This window comes from Eretmochelys imbricata, chromosome 2 (assembly GCF_965152235.1).
Source record: "Eretmochelys imbricata isolate rEreImb1 chromosome 2, rEreImb1.hap1, whole genome shotgun sequence".
In the NCBI taxonomy this organism is placed as follows: Eukaryota; Metazoa; Chordata; order Testudines; family Cheloniidae; genus Eretmochelys; species Eretmochelys imbricata.
Window position 1 is genome coordinate 3,547,299 of NC_135573.1, and position 23,893 is coordinate 3,571,191.

Here is a 23,893-nt window from a genome sequence, read left to right on the forward strand (position 1 = left end):
CCTGCAGAGCCCGGAGCGGCTCCCGGGAGGGAGGCTGAGGGAGCGCGCGCGCGGGGCCTGACCGCTGGGGAGACGGTAGGGCCGGGGGCCTCCTCGCGGCTGGGGGGCGGGGCCTCAACCACGGCAGCGTTGGGGGAGGAGCATGAACACACACACCCCCCCCCCCCGTGAGAGGAGAGGTCTGAGGCGTGAAACCCCCGAGGGCTGGGCCTGGAGGGTGAACCCCCCTGCGGGAAGGGGCGTGAACCCTCTGAGGCAAGTGGGGGAGGGTCTGGAGTAGGTGGGACATGAGCTGTCTGGGGGGCAAGGGTGAAATGGGGAGAGGGGGGCCTGAGCCCCTCCCAGGCAGTAGTGTGTAAGGGGGGGCGTGACCCCTTCCCTGGGGGGCCTGAGCCCCTCCCAGGCAGTAGTGTGTAAGGGGGGGCGTGACCCCTTCCCTGGGGGGCCTGAGCCCCTCCCAGGCAGTTGTGTGTAAGGGGGGGCGTGACCCCTTCCCTGGGGGGCCTGAGCCCCTCCCAGGCAGTTGTGTGTAAGGGGGGGGCGTGACCCCTTCCCTGGGGGGCCTGAGCCCCTCCCAGGCAGTAGTGTGTAAGGGGGGGGCGTGACCCCTTCCCTGGGGGGCCTGAGCCCCTCCCAGGCAGTAGTGTGTAAGGGGGGGGCGTGACTCCTTCCCTGGGGGGCCTGAGCCCCTCCCAGGCAGTAGTGTGTAAGGGGGGGTGTGACCCCTTCCTTGGGGGGCCTGAGCCCCTCCCAGGCAGTAGTGTGTAAGGGGGGGTGTGACCCCTTCCCTGGGGGGCCTGAGCCCCTCCCAGGCAGTAGTGTGTAAGGGGGGGGCGTGACCCCTTCCCTGGGGGGCCTGAGCCCCTCCCAGGCAGTAGTGTGTAAGGGGGGGGCGTGACCCCTTCCCTGGGGGGCCTGAGCCCCTCCCAGGCAGTAGTGTGTAAGGGGGGGGCGTGACCCCTTCCCTGGGGGGCCTGAGCCCCTCCCAGGCAGTAGTGTGTAAGGGGGGGGCGTGACCCCTTCCCTGGGGGGCCTGAGCCCCTCCCAGGCAGTTGTGTGTAAGGGAGGGGGCGTGACCCCCTCCTTTCGGGGGCCTGAGCCCCTCCCAGGCAGTAGTGTGTAAGGGGGGTGTAACTCCCACAGCTGGAACAGCTGTCCATTCCCCTAATCCTGTTGTGGGGCATTTGTCCTCCTCTGCTGCTCTGTTCCCAAATGTCTCTGGAAAAGGGGCTGCAGGTTCTGTTCCCCTCTGCCCCTGAGGGCTGTGGCTTTGTGATATCTGCTGCCCCGCTCACCCCCCCTTTGGAGATGTCTCCTGCAGTGTCTCCTCCTAGCAGCTTCCTCTATCGCTTCCAGCAGAACCAGGCCCAGAAGAGCAGGTTCCCCTGCAGGGGAGTCGGGGCTCGTTCTGCTGATGCTAAAGCATCATTTCTTGTAAGAGCTGCCCCCTCTTGTTGGTCAGTAGGTTGTAGTTTAGTCTGCTCCAAAGGTGACTGGCTGAATCCTAGCATCTCCTAGTCTAGCTATCCCTCTCTGCCCTTCTTCTTTGATGTTGGCTGGGAAATAAAGGGAGGAAGGAGAAGAAGGGGAAGGGGCTATGGGAGTGCTACCTGGGACATGAGGTTATCGTTCTTTAATTTCCCCATGTGTGTGCCACTGACCAGCCTCAGTGGTGTGGGAGATGGCCAGGATTTGGTGCCACGATTGGCTGTACCACAAGGTGATGTTATGGTCAAGTGCAGTGGGATGAGGCATGGGTGGGCCACATTGTGGGATGGGGGGTGTGCTCATGGTAATGGAGCTAGTTGGTTTGAGAAGGTATACTAGAATGTCTCTTGCACTGTGTTTGGTCTTTCAGTGCTTGAACCCCCAGATTCTGTGGCTGAAACCCTCTGATGGCCAGATTGTTTGACTGAATAGGTGGAACAAGGCTGCTAAAGGGCCAGGAGGGGTCGCTGTCCCTTCCGCCTTAGAATCATAGGGTTAGAAGGGACCATAAGGCTCATCTACTCTAACTCCTGATCTAACTTCCTTGAGTTCTGTCAGGATCAGCATAAGGAGACAAGGGAGGAGCAAACCAGCATGAAGGTGGGGGCCAAGTGGTAATCTGCCAGTGCTGCCTTACTTCTTCTCAGCAGTCTGGGCAAAGAGTGGCCAGTATCCCTGATTTATATTACGTGCTGTTTAATCCATAGTAGCTGGCTAATACAATCCCAGATTCAATCACAGATGGGCTGGACGTATTGACGGTTGTAGCATTTATTTATATTATAGTAGCATCCAAAAGCCCTAATCACAATCGAGGTATGTTGTGCTAGGTGTTGTATAAAAACGTGGGGAGAGACCACCCCTACTAAGTAATTAAAGACAAGATGCAACAAGTGAGTAAAATATAGTAGGCTCACATGCTTACATAGACTAGCTAGTGCTCAACTGGAGAGTTCCTGATCATTCTGATAATGTCTTCATATCAGTATATGTAATATCCGCAATCCCCAGTGATCCGCTAACTAGACATGGATTTGGAGGAGGAAAGGGCAGTGGTATTATGGACCGGTTCGGGGACAGAGCTCCAAGCATGAGGTAGTATAGAAGAAAGCACAAAGATGGTTCTGAGAGATGTGGACAAACTGGTGGCTGAGGCAGATGTTATTAGCAAAGCAGAGTCGATGGGAGCAGTGCGGTAAGATACAAATGGGGATAGATAGGGAGGAATGGATACTTAGTTCAGCTTTAGGATGATTGTGTTAGGGCAGTGACTGTGCTTTTTGGATCTGACGTCACGTACAAAGTGCTTCCCATTTTGACAACTAAGATGAGTTTGACTGAAGACTAAGGAGTCCTAGGAGACGCTATTAATTCACAATTCCTAGCATATTGAGCACTCCATCTTTCTCCAGGACTCCTAGCAGAGCCAGCTAAGGTGTTGGGTCTCTTGGACTGAGCCTTACTGCCCTGCCCAGCTGCAGTATCTCTGGGAACAGTGACTGTTGTGTGTTGGCTCAAGATCTAATGCTACCGAGAGCCATGGGATTGCTCCACAGTTTCTGGTTCCATTTATGTTAAGTGGGGGCTCTTTGGTTCTGAGCTTTCTGGTGAAACTTAATATAAGTGCTGTTGTGATTACAGTTGTGAAAATCAGATCTTTGCTACCTGCAGGCAAGACCATTCCCATCAGGGTGTGCAAAAGGGGCTAAGTCTAAAGATGAATAGATCTTATTAGTTCCAGAGCTCTAAGGGATGCTGCTGCCTGCCCCCTGTATTGGAGAAATAACCATTTTAGTCCATGACCATAGACACATTGGCCCCATGCTGTTCAAGGTCAGCAGTGGGCTATAGATGACCTGCTAGAGGTTGAAGAAACAGTAGAGACATGTGGGCATCTTGGAAGAGAAATTGGGGTGGAAAGCGAGGAACTTGGTGGTCTATACAGTGTGGGGGGGAAAGGAAGGCTACAGGGAGGAGACATGGCAAGGGAAGAAGAGCTGTGAGCTGGTCAGACAGGACCTGCACCCTGACTGGCCTTGTAAAATCAAGAACCAACAATGCTCTGGAGGCTTGTAAACAGTTTAGCAAATTGGACCCACAGGGTTAAATTTCTGCTGTTCTGGGGCTTCCCCTCTGATTTCTAGGCCCCTCCTGTTGTGAGAATGTCAGTGGAGTACTGGAGGCAGGTGGGATCCTTCCTACCTGAAGTTGCTGAGCAGGCAAGTGTGCTGGCCTTCTACCCTTGCACTGGCTTCCCAGATCTGTTCTTTCACTGTGTGGCTGGCTCTCAGAGAGCAGAAGAAGCAGAACAGGTCAGATGAGGATGGGGTATGTCTCTCCTGCCCACTCATAAGCAGCTGCAGGGGAACAATGCAAAAACTGGTTAATTCCTGGTGAAAGTCAGGGATCTCATCAGGAATGTTGCACTGTGTTCTGGGGGCAGGTGTATTATTAGGTGTTTCTCTTCTCTTTCAGTGGTTCCGTGAAGCTGGGGCTCTGGCTTGCTGCCTCCCTGCAGCCATGCACTCCCTCGTGTTCCTCTGTGCACAGAAGGTGGTTTCCCATCACTCCACGGTGCACGGTGCCTTGGAGTTCATCCCAAAGGAGTTGTATCCAGTCTTGTTCAAAGCAGCTTTCATGAACAAGAAGACCCTCGTGCTGCAAGATCTGGTGCAGACATGGCCTTTCCCAGTACTGAGTTTCCAGAAGCTTTTGCGGAAGTGTCAGCACTGTGACCGTGCTCTGCTCCAGGAAAAGCCCAACAAGCTATGTGTGCAGACTGTCATCCTGGGAGTGGTGGCCTACCTGAATGAGGCTCTCGAAGACAGACTCCACAGCCAAAGGTACCTGTCAGCGCATAGCTCATTACCTACTAAAAGGGTCATGTGCTGATGAGACTAAACCAGGGGTCGGCAACCTTTCAGAAGTGGTGTGCTGAGTCTTCATTTATTCACTTTAATTTAAGGTTTCGCGTGCCAATAATACATTTTAACGTTTTTTAGATGGTCTCTCGCTATGTCTATATATTATATAAGTAAACTATTGTCGTATGTAAACAAGGTTTTCAAAATGTTTAAGAAGCTTCATTTAAAATTAAATTAAAATGCTTATTTTACACCGCCGGCCCGCTCAGCCCGCTGCCGGCCTGGGGTTCCGTTCACCTAGGCCAGCAGTGGGCTGAGCGGGGCCGGCGGCCGGGACCCCAGACCATCAGTGGGCTGAGTGGCTCAGCCCGCTGCCGCTCAGCCTGCTGCCAGTCTGGGGTTCTGTCCGCCGGCTCCTGCCAGCCAGGGTCCCGGCTACCGGCCCCGCTAAGCCCGCTGCTGGTCTGGGGTCCCAGCCCTGTCCACATAGAGTAGGTACCTACCTTCTTCCTGGTTCTAGCCATTCTCTTCCCCCCTCTCTGCACTGACATGAGGGTGGGAGTGCGCTGAGCACGGGGTGAAGGAGCAGGTTGGGGTGCAGGGTCTGGCCAGGAGCTAGAATGAGGGAGGGGGTGAAGGGTTGGGGCAGGAGGTTTGGATGTGGAGCTGGGCAGCTCCCATTTGGTGCAAGGGGTGCAGATGGGAATGTGGGTGGGTGGGTGTGTGTGCGTGCAGGAGCTCCCGTTTGGTGTTCAGGGTGGGGATGTGGGGGGTGCAAGAGTCAGGGCATGGCGTGGGGGTGTGAGGAGGGTGCAGGAGTCAGGGAAGGGGGCTGGGTATGTATGGGGGGTGCCAGAGTCAGGGCTGGTGTTGTCGGGGGGTTCAGGGGTCAGGGCAGGGGGCTGGATGTGTGAGAGGAGGGGTCAGGGCAGAGGGCTGGGGGTGTGGGCTGGGGTCGTGGGGGTGCTCCCAGCCCCCTGCCCTGAGCGGCTCATGGCAGGGGGCTGGAGGGGATACACCGATTCCACCCCCTTCCCCAAGGTCCCCGGAGCAGAGGCCGCAGCATCGGCTGCAGGGAGGGAGAGGAGGAGGGGCAGGAACCCAGCACGCTAGGGGAAGAGGTGGCGGGGAGGGGAAAGCTTCCCTGCCCTGCAAGGAGAGAGCTGGGGGGGCGGAGAAGAGCGGGCCGGGCTGGGCAGGATTTTTAATGGCACGCTGCTGTAGAGATAGCCGTATGCCATTAAAAATTGGCTCGTGTGCCGTCTTTGGCACGCGTGCCATAGGTTGCCGACCCCTGGACTAAACCATATGGGGAGGTGGGAGAGGAGACTTATAGTAACACACTGACAGTGGAGTTCTCAAACTTTTTTCTTGCTCGGCCACCCTTTGAAAATATTTGAGGTTGTGATGACCCCACTGCCCCAAAAGTGATAGCAAAATACTCTACGTACTCATGAGCACTAAATGAAGCATGGAATCATTATCCTTGCAGCCAAAGGCACTGAAGCCTCTCGAAAAGTGTAAAGCAACAGTTTTCAGGAATAAATACGTGGACATTTAAGAAATACATTTTCTGGGTAAACAAAATAGACAACAGGATAGAGTTTGGGGAGTTGGAAGCCTCTTTCAGTGATTGTGGGAATAATCATAATGTCCAAGGATTGTGGCTTTCTGTGCAACTATATACAAATAAGTATCTGGACACTTCGTGCGAGGGGTGCTGCTGTTTTGAAGCGCACAGCTTTTCTTTTCAATCACAGCTCCAGGGACCTCAGGCAGACCCTTAAATCATCCTCCACATTCAGTTTTCATTTTTGAAATATGAACAAATGTCCATGATTTGGCATTGCCACGCTTACTTCTGTGCTGCCTTCAGAGCTGGGCGACTGGAAAGCAGCGGCTGTTGTACCCCTCCCCTGACAGTCTCCTCTATTTGGGAGCTTGAAATATGGTAACCCTAGCAAAGGATCTAAAGGTTATCACAATATTTTTTGTGATCTCATGACACCCCTATAATAGCCTTGTGACCCCCTTTTGGGTCGGGACCCCCAGTTTGAGAAACACTGCACTAACGTTAAATGTTATTGACCTGGGGCCTCTGGCCCTTTAGTACAGCCTGCAGTGATGATCCAGTAGGGCTGGGACAAGCTTTGCTTTTGTTCTTGGTTGTGTGACAAGAAAATATGGTGGTTTCCGTATCTGGGCTAGTAGTTCCAATTGAAATTGCACTCTGTGTCCCTCTGGAGGAAAAGCTGCTGATCTGAGGCGCTGGGTGCTGACTTAAATCTGGGTGGACCAATTGTTCCAGGTATCTCTTACCATATTAAACCTGGCATCCAATTTCAGTTTCCCCAAATTGCAGTGGAAGGGGATGACTCTCAGGTAGCAGCTGCTTGGTAAATGCCTCCTCTGGCTCCTTGCATGAGATTGTGCTGCAGACTGCACTTTGGAAGCAGGCTCTTTGGCCATTATGCATGTGGTTTCTCTGCATTGTGGCACTACCAGCCTGTCTGCAGCATTAAAAAACTTCCATTTGTCAAGTGACAGGCCATAAGCAGCTTTGGGAGGTGGGACACAGTGCAGTAATTCCTGATGGTTAGCCACTGGTTTTATCCATCCATGAGCATTGCTCTCTTCCCTTTGGAAATGGAGGGAACAGTGTTAAATCTCAGCCTATCTTAATCATTATGCAGTGCCCAAAAGTACAAAGTGCTTTTTATTTTTTCTGTAAAACAAAGTCCCTGCCAGGGAAGGCAGTGAGATTCACTGGATAGGGGTTGGAGCGGAAACCAGGAGACCTAGAATCAGGAGACCTGCTTTGTGACCGTGGGCTTTCCCCCTCTGTGGAACAGGGACAGTGATACTTAGCCTCCTTCAGAAAGCTTTGAGATCTATGCCTGAGATGCTCTAAATCTTATCGGCACTGAATAGTGTCACTCTTATTTTACAGTGGCGGGAGATGGAGTGGGGAAGACTAAGGGTTGCAGTAAGATCATGTGGTTCCTCTGTTCTAGAATGAACAAGTGACCAAAAGACTAAAGATAGGCAGAGCCAGAGGGCGTGCGCCTGAACTGCTAAACCAAAGAGCTAATCCTTAGGCTGCGTGTCACATCGTCTGAGCAACACAAGTGGCCCAGTCTTTACAGCTGCCACGAGAAGGGAGATGAGGCCCCAGTCCTGGAGTGAGTGTGTGTCTTTTCAAGCCAGTAATTGATACGAACACCTCTCCCTCCCCCGCACTGGGTTCTGGTTCCCAAGCCACTGGGAGAGTGACTATATGGCCCTGTGTGGGGAATGATCCTGCAGTGGCTGGGTGAATGAAGTAGATGACCCAATAGGTCTTTTCAGTCTCTCATTTCTTTACTCCTTTTTTCTTGTCTTCCCCAGCAAGAGGCAGCGCCTGCAGGTTCTGGACATGACGGGGCTTCAGGATGATGGAATAGACCAGGGCCCAGAAAGCATGAGCCTGTGGTCCAGGACAGTGACCCTGGCAAAAGCCTGCATCGACATTTCCAAACACCAGAGCAAGTGCACGAAGCGCACCCCAAAGCGGAGGAAGGGCCCCTACAGCAGCTCGGTGGCTCTGCTGCCACCACAGCCTGTGTCTGTGGAAGTCCATGTGGATCTTTTTGTGAACAGCACCTCTTATGGAGTCCTTAAAGATGCCTTGCAGAATAATGCCAACAGCATGCTGCGGCTGAAGTGCCGGGATTTCCGGGCTGAGGAGCTGCCCATTGCAAGTACCGTGGGGCTCCTGGAGTTCCTGGATCCCACGGGTGTTCGGCAGGTAGATTTGAGATTCAATAACCTGGGGCTGTCTGGCCTGAGGGTGATTCTCCCGCACATGGCAAAATTCACCAATCTGGTCAGCCTGAAGCTGCCCTACAGCAACATTGATGTAAGACGGCTCTCAGCGGGGATGGAAGGAAGCCTCCACTACTTCGCCACCCAGCTCAGTAGATTGTCCTGTCTCAAGGAGCTGAATTTGGGCTCCTCCAGGCTTTCCGGAAAACTAAGGCAACTGCTGGGGTAAGCTGTTTGTAGGGCCGAGGGGGCCCAGCTGCGGGCTGCACTGGCAAATTGACAGGAGTGTGAGTGACTCTGTATAATAGATTAGGCTGCAGCTCTTCTTTTGTGACCCCTGGAGACTACAGGTCCCATCATGCAATGCTCCATCTTGATCAGAGAAGCTTCTTTGCATGTTGGGACCTGTATTCTGCAGCCTCCTTTAACATGAAAGTTTGGCCAGTGCACTGCAGGTCCCATCGTGCAATTCTCCGAGCATCCAGACTTTATAACTAGCATTAGGGATATTCGTCACCATACGAGTCTGCAGCTTTAACATTGGTCTTGATTTGGCCCTGAGCTACTTGGTGGTGTGGCCTTTTCCAACCATTTTGATTTCTGTCCTCCGCGAGCTACAATAGTTATCTAAAATGGAACTTACGCTTACAATCTTTCTTCCCACCAGCGATTTGCAGGGTCCCTTGGAAAGCCTGGAGCTGGCCTTCTGCTACCTGCTCCCCAATGACCTCGCCTATCTTTCCCAAAGTCTTCACACCCCAACCCTGAAGAAGCTGGACCTCAGCGGCAACAACTTGTCTGACTCGCTTCTCCAGCCCTTCCAGCATCTCCTAGAAGAGGCCTCCTCATCCCTGCTCCACCTGGACATCATGGAGTGTCGCCTGATGGATATCCATCTGGAGTCGCTTCTCCCAGCCCTGTGCCGCTGCTCTCAACTTCGCTACCTGGGGGTGTTTGGCAACCCCCTCTCTACACGGGGGCTGAAGAACTTGCTGCAGAGGACCATGGGCCTATTGTACTTGCAGCTCGTCATTTACCCCTACCCTGTGGATTGCTACAGTGAGAACCTGCCATGGCCCCCCACCTCCTCTAACCTCTTGAATGGTTCTGTGGATGAAGAGAAGTTTTCCAGGGTGAGTGCTGAGCTGCAACAGATGCTGCTGACTGCCAGCAGGACCGATGCCATCTGGACCACGAACTTATGCAGGCACAATACCTTAGATTATTTTAATTTGTAGCTCACCAGGAATGCAAAACTAAGGAGAAAACAAACTGATCAGGCTGATCATTTTTAATGCCCCTTCAAAGTTGAGCGTTTCAGTGGACACAGCAACAACATGTTTATACACGTTTTTAACAACATCTGTTTAGTGCACGAATTCAAATGGAAGTTCTCTTCTCCCCTTCTGCACTCCATTCAGTAAAGCTGAGATTAAAGCTGCCAGGCTCTATGCCTCTTTATCCATGGCTTATCCCAGATAGTGCCGTTGCTATCCTGTCTTGCTGTGCCTGTGACCCCCTTACCGCATGTAGCTTCTTACGTGCCCCTTACGTGACTCTTACGTAGCCCTGCAGAATTCTTAGCAAAGTGTACTAGCCACAGTACATATGCAGCAGCCCAACAATTAGAAGGCCCTTCTCAAAACACCGATCCGTTCCTAGCTTCTGAGCAGTCTGCTCCTCTTTCCCTGCATGGATTACCTCATCTGAAAACCCCTCTCTCCACTTTTCTTCTAATGTATCCCATCATTCTCTCACACGTGTGCAGAGGGCTTAGAAATTTTACCAGTCATGTAGCAGCCAGAGCACTAACCCCACTAGCCAGACAGATGTGAAAGGTGGGGAGACCTATATTTAGGGACAACTCTACTATATTCCCGCTCGGCTGCTGCAAGTGAGGTGTCTTGGGTTACTCTCTCCTTCCCCCAGCCTTCACTTTGGAGTCCTCCTGTGAACTGAATATTTCTTCCATCTCTGCTGTTGCATGGAACTTTCCTAAGATTCAACAGAATAAAATTGGCCCAGTTCTTATCCATTTCCCAGCTGCTTGCAGAGTATAGTAGTGGTGAGACTGACAACACCGCTGTCGGTTTTCACTGCTGCGGGTGCGTGGAAGATCTGAGTACCAGCAGAGGCATTGGCGTGGTATGCAGACTGACTGTTCACACTCCGCTTGTATGCAGAAAGCTTCTTCACAACAGAGAAGGCTAGAAACTTACTTTTTTTTTTTTAAATGAGAGCTTAGATCCTGCAGAAGATGATTCATGCTCCCTGGTATACTTACCAGCATGGGCATGTGGAGTTTTTCAGCTTGGTGTAGGGGCTGAGTCTCCCTTCCCCTTCCCTACGCTCTCACTTCTTCTCCGTTTGAAGAATACTTTCTCTGGAAAGCCTCGTTACCTGGCCGAAGTAGGTAGTGTTACAGTCACAGCCAAGGCTGAAGTCCTGTTCTCTCCACTGAGACCCACTTCTCCTCTAAACATTTTGTCCTCCTCTCCCTCTCTCTCTGGCTTGGCACACACCCAATACTTCATCTCCCTGGTCGATCTATCCACTCGCTCCAACCTCTATGGGGACAGCTTTTGCTGATCCCTCTTGGCTTCTTCTCCATTCAGCTTCTGGTCTCCTATTGCCTTGAATATCAGACTTTTGGTGTAAAAGCCTCTTTGCTTGGAACTCAAACTAGAACTTTTACTAAGTACTACAAAACATCCAATAGGGAACAATCCTGTATTAGCTGAGAGGGACATAAAAGATCTCTTCCATCTACCTTATGCTCTCGGCTTCTGCACACCATTCCATACTCAAGCCGTGCAGCTATCCAGTTCCCTTATGGGGTGGGTTTGTTGCTACCTGTCTAACTTATGTCTGGTACTGGCTTCTTTTTTCCCTCATTTGTAAAATCCCACAAGGTTACTTTCATGGCCCTCTGCCCTATCTACCTGCATAGTCATCTTATCACTCCCTTCTAGCTTTAACTCAGGCTGATTATACTCTACTGCACATAACTTGATACCTTCAACGATCCCTCTCTTGACCAGTTAAACTTCTGGGCTCATTTAAACTCCCATCAGCTTAAAGTCTTCAAGCCCCACCTGTTTCTCTTGGGCAGGAGGACCTCCCTCCCATCCAACTCCATTTCCCCTCTTGACACACACTTGTGGTTTGCTTCTGCTATCTGTAACTTTGGCATCGGACTCTGAACTCTCCTCTCCTTCCCACATCCTCTATGGCTGCATATTTGCTTAGATAAACTTCTTTGATCTGGCCACTTAGAGGGAATAATCTTGCCCAATGGGGGGTTAATTTTGTGTGAGACTGCCCAGCTAAGGGACTTTGAAAGCTAGTAACTCATTCCTTCAGCACATTACCCTTGTCAGTTTTACCTGGGCTGCCCCTCTGCTTAAATTCTCCTGTTACTTTAGCCAGTGAATGCAGCCCCTCTCCAAAATCCACTCACATCTGTATATATCCTCTGTTTATCAACCCCATCCTCAAACAACTCCACTAGATCCTTGAGCGTTCAAGATCCATTTAAAAATATACTTTGTACTAACCTTACCCGGCCACTTTATCTCACATTACTCCCCCTTCTCTGCCTGTGTAAAGCTGGCCGCCTCTCTGGCCCTTCACACAGTCTCCATACTCCAATCTCTCTTCAGATGAAAGATACTCTACAAGATAAAGTGTCTTATGACCTGGGGACTTTCTCACTGGAACAACTCTTTAACTAGCTGCCCTTTGGCAGAGGTCACTCTGCTGCTGGACACACTTGTTTGAATCAAGACTGTCTTGGAGCCACTGTCTCTTTCTACCACCCCCCTCTGTCCCAGTGACGTGGAAAACAAGTACAATGTCGCATTCACAGTGACGACATCGCTGCAGGAGCCACTAGCAACACGGTGTGAGCGCAAAGCCCTGGTTTCAATAACAGCGCTTTGGCCATTAGAATCATAGACATGTAGAGCTGGAAGGGACCTTGGGAAATCAAGTCCAGTCCCCTGCACTGTGGCAGGACCAAGTAAACCTAGACCATCCCTGACAGGTGTATGTCCAACCTGTGTTTAAAATCTTCCAATGATGGGGGATTTTAACAACCTCCCTTGGAAGCCTGTTCTAGAGCTTAACTGTAGAGTTAAGTTAGAGTTAGAAAGCTTTTCCCAATATCTCACCTAAATCTGCCTTGCTGCAGATTAGGCCCATTACTTCTTGTCCTACCTTCAGTGGACATGGAGAACACTTGATCCTCATCCTTTTTATAGCCACCTTTAACATATTTGAAGACTGGTATCAGGTCCCCCATCAGTCCGCTTTTCTCAAGACTAAACATTTTATTTATTTAACCTTTCTTTTTACCTCAGGCTTTCTAAACCTTTGGTCATTTTTGTTGCTCTCCTCTGGACGCTCTCCACGTTGTCCCCATCTTTCCTGAAGTGTGGCGCCCAGACCTGGACACAGTAGTCCAAATGTTACTATGTGTGGGGCGAATAAAGTGAGAAGAGATTAGTGTTTGAAGGCGATGGGTTGCAGGCTGGCTCCCTCTTCCCTAACTCTCCTAGCAGTGTGCCCTGAGCCCCAGGGGGTCTCCAGAGCTCTTAACACTTTAGAGGGGGGAAGTCACCTTTGAGGGTATGCTGCTGGTCTTGTCTATCTGCCCAAGCTGGGAAGCATGCTCCCAGCTCTGGTGCAGCTGTATCCTAAGTGTGTCTTCCTCGCTGTATGTCAGCTCCCATCTCCTCCTCCTCCCACCCTTGGCCTTGCCCACCTACCCCTCCCTCCTTCATCTCCTCCTGCTTACTTCTCCACACCCTTTCATGCTGCCCCCTAAGCCTAGAACAGTCCCCATTATTGACTCCCCTCAAATCTGACATCTTTGGGCACCTCCAGTCACTCATCATCTCTGCAGCCCCCTCTATTCCTGTCCTCACGCCTGCTCTTAAGAGATGAAGCTCACTCTCTCGCCTAGCAATCTGCCCTGTCCCCTCTGGTCTGTCTTTTCACCATGTCTATTTCAGATCCATGGAGCAGGCACTTTTTGTGGCTGTGCACATCAATTGTACTAGACCCCTCTACAGCAATTAAATAATCTTTTTCATTCCCTTTCCGTCATGGACTACTATGAGCCTCTCACTCTAGCCGAAGGCAGTGGTGGCTACTGATGGTTCAACCAGTGTTTTATTTTTGGAAATGATCTTGCATTTGTACAGCACCCTCTCAGCTAGAAAGATCTCACGGTGTTTTGCCAACTACATACGAGAGATTGTCTCATCTGTTGACGACATGCAGCCACCTCTGGGGTGAAACACATTCAACAGTGCAACAACACGTTAGGACACAAGCAAAGAATGCTGTGTCCATTTAAATCAGAGGAGGGGATTCAGGGAGGCAGAAAGTAATTGCAGGAGGTGGAATTTGATCAGTACACTGGTGTTTTGACGTTTGGAGAAAGCACTGTGAGAACTCAGCAGGATCCTGGTTTTATGTGTCCTTGGAAAAGGGATTGCCATATTTCCAGCTGCGAGTGAAGTCTACAATAGCCAACTTCTCCAACCACTGAAATGGTAGGAGGGAACTAGCCCTTCGCATCTCAAACAGGTGGGTCAGGGTAGAAGAGAGATTCCTCACATCCGCAGATCATTGCCGGAGAAACCAGGCAAGCTACTCTTTCAAGTCTTAGTCCAAGGGGCCAAACATTCAAATAGTAACATGCTGTATCCATTCAAAACCAAACAACAAAGCATACCCTGCCCCATGATGCCCTATGGGACACTCTCCCAATCTGATCTTTCCAGAGGATGTTTGGGGGCTTTGCCTGTAGGTTGCAGTCATGATCATGAGACCAAATTGGATTGCAGTGGAGAACAGTCTGAAGAGCAATTTCTTTGGGACTTGTTAATCCACAGCAAAGGGAAAGTTTGCTGTCCAAAGCAAAGCTGTACTGATATTAACATACCATGCTCGACATGACTCCCCTGAAAGGGTTAGCTTCCATAAGGCAGAAGCTGCCAACAACAGTTGTCTCACTTTTGGGACACCATCAACCAATGGGAGTATGTTCAGATGATGTAATAGCTTCTAACTTGTGTGTCATTGGTTGAAAGTGTTTGTTGCTCGCTATTATCCTGGAGAGTTATGGGGTGGAGTTGGACAGAGATTCTCCCTTTCTTATTCAGTTCAGCCAAACTCATTAAATGCCGGACTTGTTTCTCTAATTCTCCTCTGCACTGTGGATTAGTATGGTCCAAAACCTCCAAGTCACTTCTCAGGGCCTAGAATTGAGGATAACGTGAAATTACTGACCATGTAAATTAGCTAAGATTCTTAGGGCACTAGCCCGAGCAATGCTTAGCCACTTTCAAAGCATTAGGGCCTAGACATGGCCATGTCATCCCCTTGCTCTTGCCAGGCAGTGAAAAAGGCTGCACATTGGGTTTGGAAAGTGATATGCTATTTACTATGACTAATCTTGAGTGGGCAGTTCAGGGATGTCCGCCACAGTGATACACAAAACTAATGCAAGAAGTTCAACATTATTAACGATAAAAGGCATATGTCCAGTCTCAGAATAATCCACAGAGCAACATCCAGTGTCGGTTCATTCTTCTGAGAGATTACAAGGAAAGACAAAATGCATTAAACCCTTAGTCCAGCCTTTAAATTAATTGATTTAAAATAATCTAACCTGGAATGATAAACTGGTTCAGAAATACATTCCAGTCGATCAGTCACTGTTTCCATTATGCATAAGATTCAGTAGTTTTAATCCCTCCCACTTTCTGTCACATAGGGGAGAGCTAGTTCATTTAAAGCAAAATTTAGGTGACAGATTCCCTTACACTTGGAACCGATCTTGCTGCTTTCCACTAGGCAGGCTCCCTCTGATACAAATTAAAGTATCTGCCAGTTTCTTGAAGTCCACATTGAGCACATTATTACTGTAGAATAGACAGCAATAAAACTTTTCTATTTTGGCATTTGCATTGGCCGCCTAAAGCCTCTTTTGCTAGAGAGGGCCAGCGTGGTCATTCTAGCATAAAGCATGAGTAACCGGAGCATCCATCTATTAGTGTGAACTGTTCTTGCACTGTAATTAGCTATCAGATAACAACGGGGTTGTAGTTCTTGTCACTGGGACTTTCTTCCCCTATAGTCTGAGCTATCCCCCTTCTAGATTCCACCAAGAGATTTTAATGAAACCCCTACAGAAATGTACCTGGCCGTGTTCTGTATTAGCCATTAGAAGCCTGTGATTCACCTTAGAAAAAAACCACCACTTAATTCCTGAACAATAAGTGGTTCTCTTTTTATGCCCTATACAGCCTGGCTGAAAATACATCCCAGGGGAGCAAATACTAATGGTTTGTGCTTCCTTGGCACCTTCCATTGCAGGATCTCGCCAGGCTTTACAAACACTATTTACTTTAGTCTTTTAACTTGTCTTGTGAGTTACAGCCATAGCACTGTTCTCATGTGACAGCTGGGGAAACTGGAGCATATCAGTGTGGCTTTCCTTGGCTGTTCTGTTTCCATGTTTGTAAGGGCAAATAGCATCAGTTGGATCATGAGCTTCTAGGGCAGCGGTTCTCAACCTATTTACCATTGTGGGCCACATATGCAGCTCCAATCTACTAGAATTCTTTGAGGGGGTCAATGAGCATGTGGGCAAGAGGGATCCAGTGGATATAGTTTATTTAGATTTTCAGAAAACTTTTGACAAGGTCCCTCACCAAAGGCTCTTAAGCAAAGTAAGCTGTCATGGGATGAGAGGGAAGGTTCTCTCATGGACTGGTAACTGGTTAAAAGATAGGAAACAAAGGGTAGGAATAAATGGTCAGTTTTCAGAATGGAAAGAAGTAAATAGTGGTGTCCCCCAGGGGTCTGTATTGGGCCCAGTCCTATTTAACATATTCATAAATAATACGGGAAAAAGGGTAAACAGGGAGGTGGCAAAATTTGCAGATGATACAAAACTAAGCAAGACAGTTATGTCCCAGGCAGACTGTGAAGAGCTACAAAAGGATCTCACAAAACTGGGTGACTGGGCAACAAAATGGCAGATGAAATTCAATGTTGATAAATGCAAAGTAATGCACATTGGAAAACATAATCCCAACTATACATATAAAATGATGGGGTCTAAATTAGCTGTTACCACTCAAGAAAGAGATCTTGGAGTCATTGTGGATAGTTCTCTGAAACCATCAACTCAATGTGCAGTAGTGGTCAAAAAAGCAAACAGACTGTTGGGAATCATTAAGAAAGAGAGAGATAGTAAGACAGAAAATATCCTATTGCCTCTATATAAATCCATGGTACGCCCACACCTTGAATACTGCGTGCAGATGTGGTCCCCACATCTCAAAACAGAGATATTGGACTTGGAAAAGGTTCAGAAAAGGGCAACAAAAATGATTAGGGGTATGGAACGGCTTCTGTATGAGGAGAGATTAATAAGACTGGGACATTTCAGCTGGGAAAAGAGACAACTAAGGGGGGATATGATAAGTGGTCTATAAAATCATGAAACGTATGGAGAAAGTAAATAAATTATTTACTCTTCATAACACAAGAATTAGGGGCCACCAAATGAAATTAATAGGTAGTAGGTTTAAAACAAATATTTTTTCACAGAACGCACAATCAACCTGTGGAACTCCTTGCCAGAGGATGTTATGAAGGCCAAGATTATAACAGGGTTCAAAAAAGATCTAGATACACTCATGGAGGATATGGCTGTTAGCCAGAATGAGCAGGGATGGTGACTCTAGTCTCTTTTTGCCAGAAGCTGGGAATGGGTGATGGGATGGATCACTTGATGATTATCTGTTCTGTTCATTCTGTCTGGGGCACCTGGCACTGGCCGCTGTCGGAAGACAGGATACTGGGCTAGATGGACCTTTGGTCTGACCCAATGTGGCTATTTTTATGAGTGTGAGAGCTTAGCAATCGAGGAGGCGGAATTGGTCAGCCTCCCTGCCCAGCCTCGCTGGGGGGAAAAGTCTCCCAACCATCCACCTGGCACCTGACCCTGCAAAGCCCTGGAAAACAGTCACTTTCCAGGAGTTATCTGGCTACTTGCCAGTGTGTCAATTCCACCACCCCCTTGTTTTTATCCATCTCAGATTTTCCCTTCCCAAGCAAGGTGCTGGGTAGGAGCATTGCTGACCTGAACCTCACATTCCCAGGAATTAAGGCTGTGATACTGGAGAGCTATTTGCTGTGGGGTGAAACTCCCCCACCCCAGAACTCCCAACAGGCTACAGCTGGGGCCATCCACCACCACCCCAGCTCCAGGGGAGACCTCGTCAGGCTGCCCACTCATCAAGCAGAGGGACAGTCTGTAACCTCAATCTGCCTTTTTTCTCTTCCAGGCTGGCTCTAGTTCTCAGGCCCCTGGGATCTGCTTCCTTCCAGGCACAGCAGAGAGATTCTGCTCTACCAGGGCAGGCTACTGCTACCTGCTTTCTCTCTTTTCTGTTCCAAACCCCTCCTTCAGCTGGGGCATTTCAGGTAGATGTGAGACAGAGCCAGCTGCAGCTGCTCTGCATTTTGCATCACTACCCTCTTCATGCCCTGCCCCATCACAAAGGTTGTATGCCCCCTCAATGACCTTGGTCTTTCGAGAGGTGACCAAAAGGCCGTTAGTCTCTCTCATGGGACTTCAGACACCGGTGTGCCCTTTTGTGCAACAGTCTTCCAAGAATTGTCCCCTCCAGCCATAACGGTGAAATACAGTTCATTCACCCTGCTTGCCAGCTCAGTACAGGCAGGAAACCCAAATGGGCTGTTGCCATCAAGGCCCCAGAGAGTCACAGTCTAACAAGTGACAAGCATTATCATGATTTCTTCCGTGAGGCGGCCACGCTGGCTAGCAGGTCTCTGCTTTGGGGAAGTTAAGGTTACCCTGATTCCATTTAACGGATATTAACCAAGAAAACTATGGGAAATGAGTGAGCCCAACGCCAGCGCTGTGACCCATGTACACTCCCGTGGCGCAGCACTGCTACCCAGCCATAGAGAGAAGCATTTTGCAATCTTGTTGGGCTTGGGAACAAGGAGTTGCTAGACTGGATCAGAACCGAGGTCCATCTAGCCCAGTCTCCTGTCTCTGACAGTGGCCAACACCAGATACTGCAGAGGAAGGTGTAAGAATCCAGTAGCAGAATGTGGGATAACTGGAGATCATCCTGGTCTTGAAAGGTGAGAGATCAGCTTAAACCCTGAGGCAGGAGATGACAGGACAAGGAGTAATGGTCTCAAGTTGCAGTGGGGGAGGTTTAGGTTGGATATTAGGAAAAACGTTTTCACTAGGAGGGTGGTGAAACACTAGAATGCGTTACCTAGGAAGGTGGTAGAATCTCCTTCCTTAGAAGTTTTTAAGTCAGGCTTGACAAAGCCCTGGCTGGGATGATTTAATTGGGGATTGGTCTTGCTTTGAGCAGGGGGTTGGACTAGATGACCTCCTGAGGTCCCTTCCAACCCTGATATTCTATGAGGTTTAACATCCCTTCCATCTGGTGATCTCAGAGAATCTCGTGAACATTAGAATTGCCTCATACCCACAACACAGGGGCAACTCCTTTAGGGCCAAGCTATTAGCTTCTCAGCTGAGCCGTGATAGCTCCTTCCATTGATCTGCCCTTCCACCTATTGAGCCCAGCTGTAGGAGACTGTGCTTATCGATCACCACCCAGTTCTTTTTCTAAGCTGTCTTTTCTTTACCTAGCCTGGGTTTGGGATGGGGAGACATTACAGGAACCCCCACTTGTTGCCTTTTGCCCAAACATTTGCTCTCATAAAGCAATTCCTCTTTCTGCAGACTCTACTGCTCCACGGGCATAAAATGATCTAGGAATCTCCTGCATTGACACTCTGATGTGGAGGCAAGAGATAGTAGGATTTACGTACTCCCTTTAGCCTGCATTAGTGAAGTTTAAATATACGTGACCACAAATTTATGCACAAAGCTATATGCTCCCTCTAATTGAGAGATTAATGGGCTGCTGCTGAGAGTAGCTCCAGGCTTATTAACATGGAGTCTGTTCACCTCCTGCCACCTGCTGAAATCAACAAGGGGCATTAAGTGCCTGGTGCTTACTGCAAATTACAGGGAACTTCAAAGTGGTGCACTCTAGGATGTGGCGAAGTGACAGCTCGTGTGAGGAAATGAATAACGCTAAACACTGGAGCCCAGGAAATGCTGGCAGAGAAAGCCCTCTTGGTCAGCTGTAGGAGGTAAGGCAGCGCTCTGCCCCTTTGTTGAAGCTGGGAGTGGGGCTGCAGGACTGCTTCTCTCTGTGCAGCAGGGCAAGGGCCAGGATTTGAACTGGAGACCTGGCTGTAAGGCAGGTTTAGTGGAAAGGCTTTTGCTGCAGGTCTCTCCCCCTGTGGCTCTTTGCTGGGCCTCAAGGCGAAGGGCACGGCTCCTCGTTTTGGCCGAGCACATGCTTGACCTCTGGCTAAGACGCTCTTGCTTCCCAGTCTGTTCCCTACTGCCAAACCCCTCGTCAATCTCCCGCCTGGACAACTACAACCTCCTTCACCGGCCTTCCCAACAGCCACCTCGCTCTCACCTGAAATGCTGCTGCCACCCAGCTTTCTCATTGGCTGCTCGGATCATATCACCCCACCCCCCCTTCACAGGCTCCACAGCTCCTTCTGCAGTTTCCAAGGTCCTGCCCAGTTCTCACCTGCCTGCATCAGTCCCCCACCCCTCTGGTCCACCAATACACCTCCCTGCCATGCCCTGTTGTTTCCTTACCCCTCCCCAGAGCACACTCTGACCCCATACTCTGCACTACCTCCCCTTCCTCCTTTTCCCACAGGCCCTGAAACAATCCACTGCTTCCTTTCCAGCAATCAAAAAGCAACGGAAATGTTTTTCTAGAGCTAGGAGCCAATAACAGCACCCATAGGTTTATTCTGTGATTACCTCCCTCCCTCCCGCTTGCCAGGTATAACCTCCAATCTCCTCCAGCTTATAATAGTCAGCAGAGTTTATATGTTCTTCAGGACACAGGCCAGCTGAGTAAAGCGCCCTATGGCACTGTAGCTGTATATTAAAAAATAAAGCCAGCAGAGGGTTCCCTGCTCCATCTGTTCAGACGAGGAGGCCAGTAGGAATATACCTAACTTGACCTGGCCAATGCACAGAGCCACAATTCCTTGCATTCAAGGATCTCAGTGCAATTTCTGTGCATTAATGGAGTCAGCCTTAAAATATCCCCAGACGGCAAAGAAGCACCCAGCTTGACTTTCCGATCTCAGGGGGCGTCTCCAGCAACACAAAGCCCTATTCACAAGGAACTAAAGCTAGTCTGACCGGAGCCGGAGGCAACAAACACAGTGTCCCATGGCACTGCTGTTAGAGAGGCGCTTTTCAGAGCAGAACAGCATTGCACTACACCTTGCTTTTGGTCTATGAGGCTTGTTTTACTCTTTGAACATGTCAGATCCACTTAGCAAACAGCGAGATGGACCATGGGGGATTCTGTGGTTTCTTTCAGCCCAGTGGCTTGGGAAATTTTTGCACTAGACTGGGCAAAATATTAGCAAAAGAATAGGCACTGACGAGGAGATGGATTGCATGACCTACTAGGTCAGTTTCATGTCTATCTTCTATGAGTCAGTTAAAGCCAACATGCTCTTTTTGTTATGCTACAGCTCAAGGCAATCCAGCTCAGAGGAAAGGGCCTATTAGCAATTTATACTATTGTTGCAGCCACAACAAAAATGTTATAGACCCGGCCTAAGCAGCTGCAGCACTGGCTGGTGGTTGGAACAGAAGCCTGAGGTCTTGAAGACCAGCGTTCATTTCTGCCTAGGACTCTCCTGGTAGCCTTGAGCCTCCTTAATCTCTTTGTGCTTCAGTTTCCTCTGTCAAACAGCAACAACAACTATGCATCTTTGTAAAGTGCTTTGAGATCCTCAGCGGGAAGATGTTGTATAAAGGCCAGTTATTATTATTTGTATCCTGGTTTTTAAGCGATAGACAGGTGGAATACATCTTTTAAGGTATTTAGAATGGGGAAGATAATCTCAACCCTATTCCAACACCTGGGTGTGTGTGTGAGGGGGATTATATTTAATTTAGACTGCACACCCCTTCCTTGTTTTTATCGTGGGAGGGGAACCCCCAGCACATTTTGGGGCTTTTGGAAAACAAATACTAAGGACTGAGCTCGTTCTGTTTTGCAGTCTCTTAAGTACCCCTGGCAAAGCAATGGTGCATACCTCAGCGTGGGATGCACAGAAGACATAGCCGGGGGAACTGTGACTTGAAATGCCAGGACAAGCAGCATGGACAAATAAAGGGCACTGGGCCAAGTACCATGAGGATCTGGGATCTATTCCTGACTCGCTGGGTGACTCCAGACAAGTCACGTCACCTCTCTGTGTAACCGTTTGCCCACCCATAACGTGGAGATGTTCGCCCAAGGCATTCCTTAGTGTGCTTTGTTTGAGTCAGGATCCCTCACCTGCCACAAAACAGCCCTTTAAATTAACATTTTGCTCCCGTCCTGTACTGTTTCCCCTGCATCCAAGCTCTTAGCAAGCACAAATGAACTATGCCTCTCTGCACCTTTGTACAGATGGGGAAACTGAGGCACAGAGAGGGAAAAGTCACTGATGCAAGGTCGTTCAGCAAGTCAGTGGCAGAGCTGGGAATAGAATCCAGGCATCCTGCCTCCCGCTCCCATGTGCTAACCACAAAAAAACCCTCCTCCCATTAATTCCTTTTCCTACCTTTTTCCCTACAAAATGGGTAGTGCTGCATTAGAGATTTGGAGGACATTAGCTACCCAGCTATATCATGCTTTACAAACACTCCACTCCCTGGGAGACAGGTACGCCTATGCCCATTTTACAGATGATAAAACTCAGATTGCCCAAATGAGTTAAGGTCAGAGCTGGTAGATCCCAAGATTCTTAGTCCCATGCTCTGACCATCAGATCATGCTGCCTCACTGTTGTATGTAAACCATGGAATTTCTTTCTTCTATGAGCACCAGCATTAAGGGTTTCTCCTGCCATACAATCTGCTAGCAGTGCTCGCTGAAGAGCTTAAGGTTGCAGCGAGGAGGTTTGGAAGTGAACAGAGGTGGAGTGCAAAACAGCATTCTAAAGCTGGAGCTACACCTCTTTGACTCCTCATTGCTGCATCAGTTCATGCCTTCAAAGGATATACTTCATTTCTTAGTGTGCATGGACAATGCTCTGAGATCAGCCTGTGCCCTATGCCCAGCAATTGCTGGGAGAAAGAAATAGCTGAACTGCATGTATCTAAACTCTGCTCCGGCATATGAACGTAACTGATGCACTGTTTGGGAAGCAATTGTTCCTCTCTAGTCAAATCACTTCCAATCTATGCTGGTTAATTGAAGTACATTTCTAGTTCACCAGGAAGGTGTGTGGCAAGAACCAGCTGAGAGGAGTTTAAAAGGCACTCTGTGGTTTGAGAAGTCCCTACCTTGTTTAGGAAGCACAGCCTTGTGGTTAAAAGGCACAGGGAGAGTCAGCACATCTGGTTTCTTGGGGAATTTAGCCAAGTTGCTTCACTTCTCTCCATCTCCGTTCCTCCATGCGTGGAAGGGACCCGTACTGACCTAGCTCCCAGGTTAGGCTGTTAATGTCTGTTAAGTGCTTCTGAGTTCCTCGGATGGAAAGAATAATTGAAGCATTAAGTGTATTTATAGTTGAGACATAGCATCATTCTCAAGGTTGTAGCAATGTAGCGCTGGGTAGCTGTGCAGCCTGAAATGCAAACGAGGTGAGTGCTAAGAGGACAGTTTGTTAACCATTTGTCCTTACCACTTCTATAGATAAGTGACAGACATGTAGGCTCCGAACAGAGCCTAGAACAGCAAGCGCTGGTCATTAAAACAGCAGCCTGTATGATTCAAGTGTTAACGTGAGCCATTTGACATCTGATCAATAATACAGACGCTTCTCTGCAGCACAATTCTAAACACAGATTGGGCATACAGCACAGCTGAAGGCAACCACTGGATCTCTCTTGTTACTGCTGAAAAGTTGAGGTAGCTGTTCATTTGATTGGGTATGCCTTTAGTGGGCCAGATTCTGAATTCACTTACACAGACGGAAATGTAAAATATCTCCCTTGAAGTGAAAGGAGTTATTCTGGATTGAGACAAGAACCAAATGCAAGCTTGTCTGCGTGAAACTAGGGAGCATAACCAAAACTACTTCAATGACACGTTTTTACTCTTCAGTATTCAGCCCATGGTTAGCAAGTAACATCGAAATGCTCCTTTGGTTCAGAGAGAACCCACTAATCCCAAAGAGGTTTGGGATGGAAACAAGGACACAGTTGGGCAGCTTCAGGCCTAAAATCTGACCATTGTGTTACAGTTTAGAACTGGACTGGACAGGGGAGAGCAGTACTGTCGGTATCTATTCCAACCTAGGCCGATGTAGAAGATGGACTAGCTGGTCTCTCCAATCACCTAACTCTATACCCGCTTAAAACTACCGTCAACTGAGAAAGATTCTCACACAGTCCACATGTTTGTGATGCTATGAGTGATGGTGACACTTCCAGTCCAAGCCCTTAATTTTCTGGTGAAAAATGTTCCATTTGGATTGAAATGTCTCATTTTGTTCTCAGCGAAGTGATTTACATCAGGTAAGAACTGCTTTCAGAAGTTTTGGGAATCTTAAAAGAAACCAACCACAACTCAGTGGATTTTTTTTAAATTTAATTCACATCTGGACTG

The 23,893-nt window shown here is 49.1% G+C and overlaps 1 protein-coding gene and 1 long non-coding RNA gene across 2 annotated transcripts; one reads left to right on the top strand and one right to left on the bottom strand.

The window, feature by feature from the left end:
* The first annotated feature begins 10 nt into the window (after positions 1-10).
* LRRC14 (leucine rich repeat containing 14) lies at positions 11-9,598 on the top strand. The gene is made up of 4 exons (XM_077809692.1): positions 11-75; positions 3,964-4,331; positions 7,740-8,381; positions 8,824-9,598. The coding sequence occupies exons 2-4, from the start codon at positions 4,009-4,011 to the stop codon at positions 9,392-9,394; spliced, it is 1,536 nt and encodes a 511-aa protein (XP_077665818.1). The 5' UTR covers positions 11-75; positions 3,964-4,008; the 3' UTR covers positions 9,395-9,598.
* On the bottom strand, positions 9,433-23,329 carry LOC144260852 (uncharacterized). The gene is made up of 2 exons (XR_013345060.1): positions 22,627-23,329; positions 9,433-14,425 (listed from the first exon to the last, which is right to left on the bottom strand). It is a non-coding gene; the product is annotated as an uncharacterized LOC144260852 (long non-coding RNA).
* Positions 23,330-23,893: the final 564 nt, after the last annotated feature.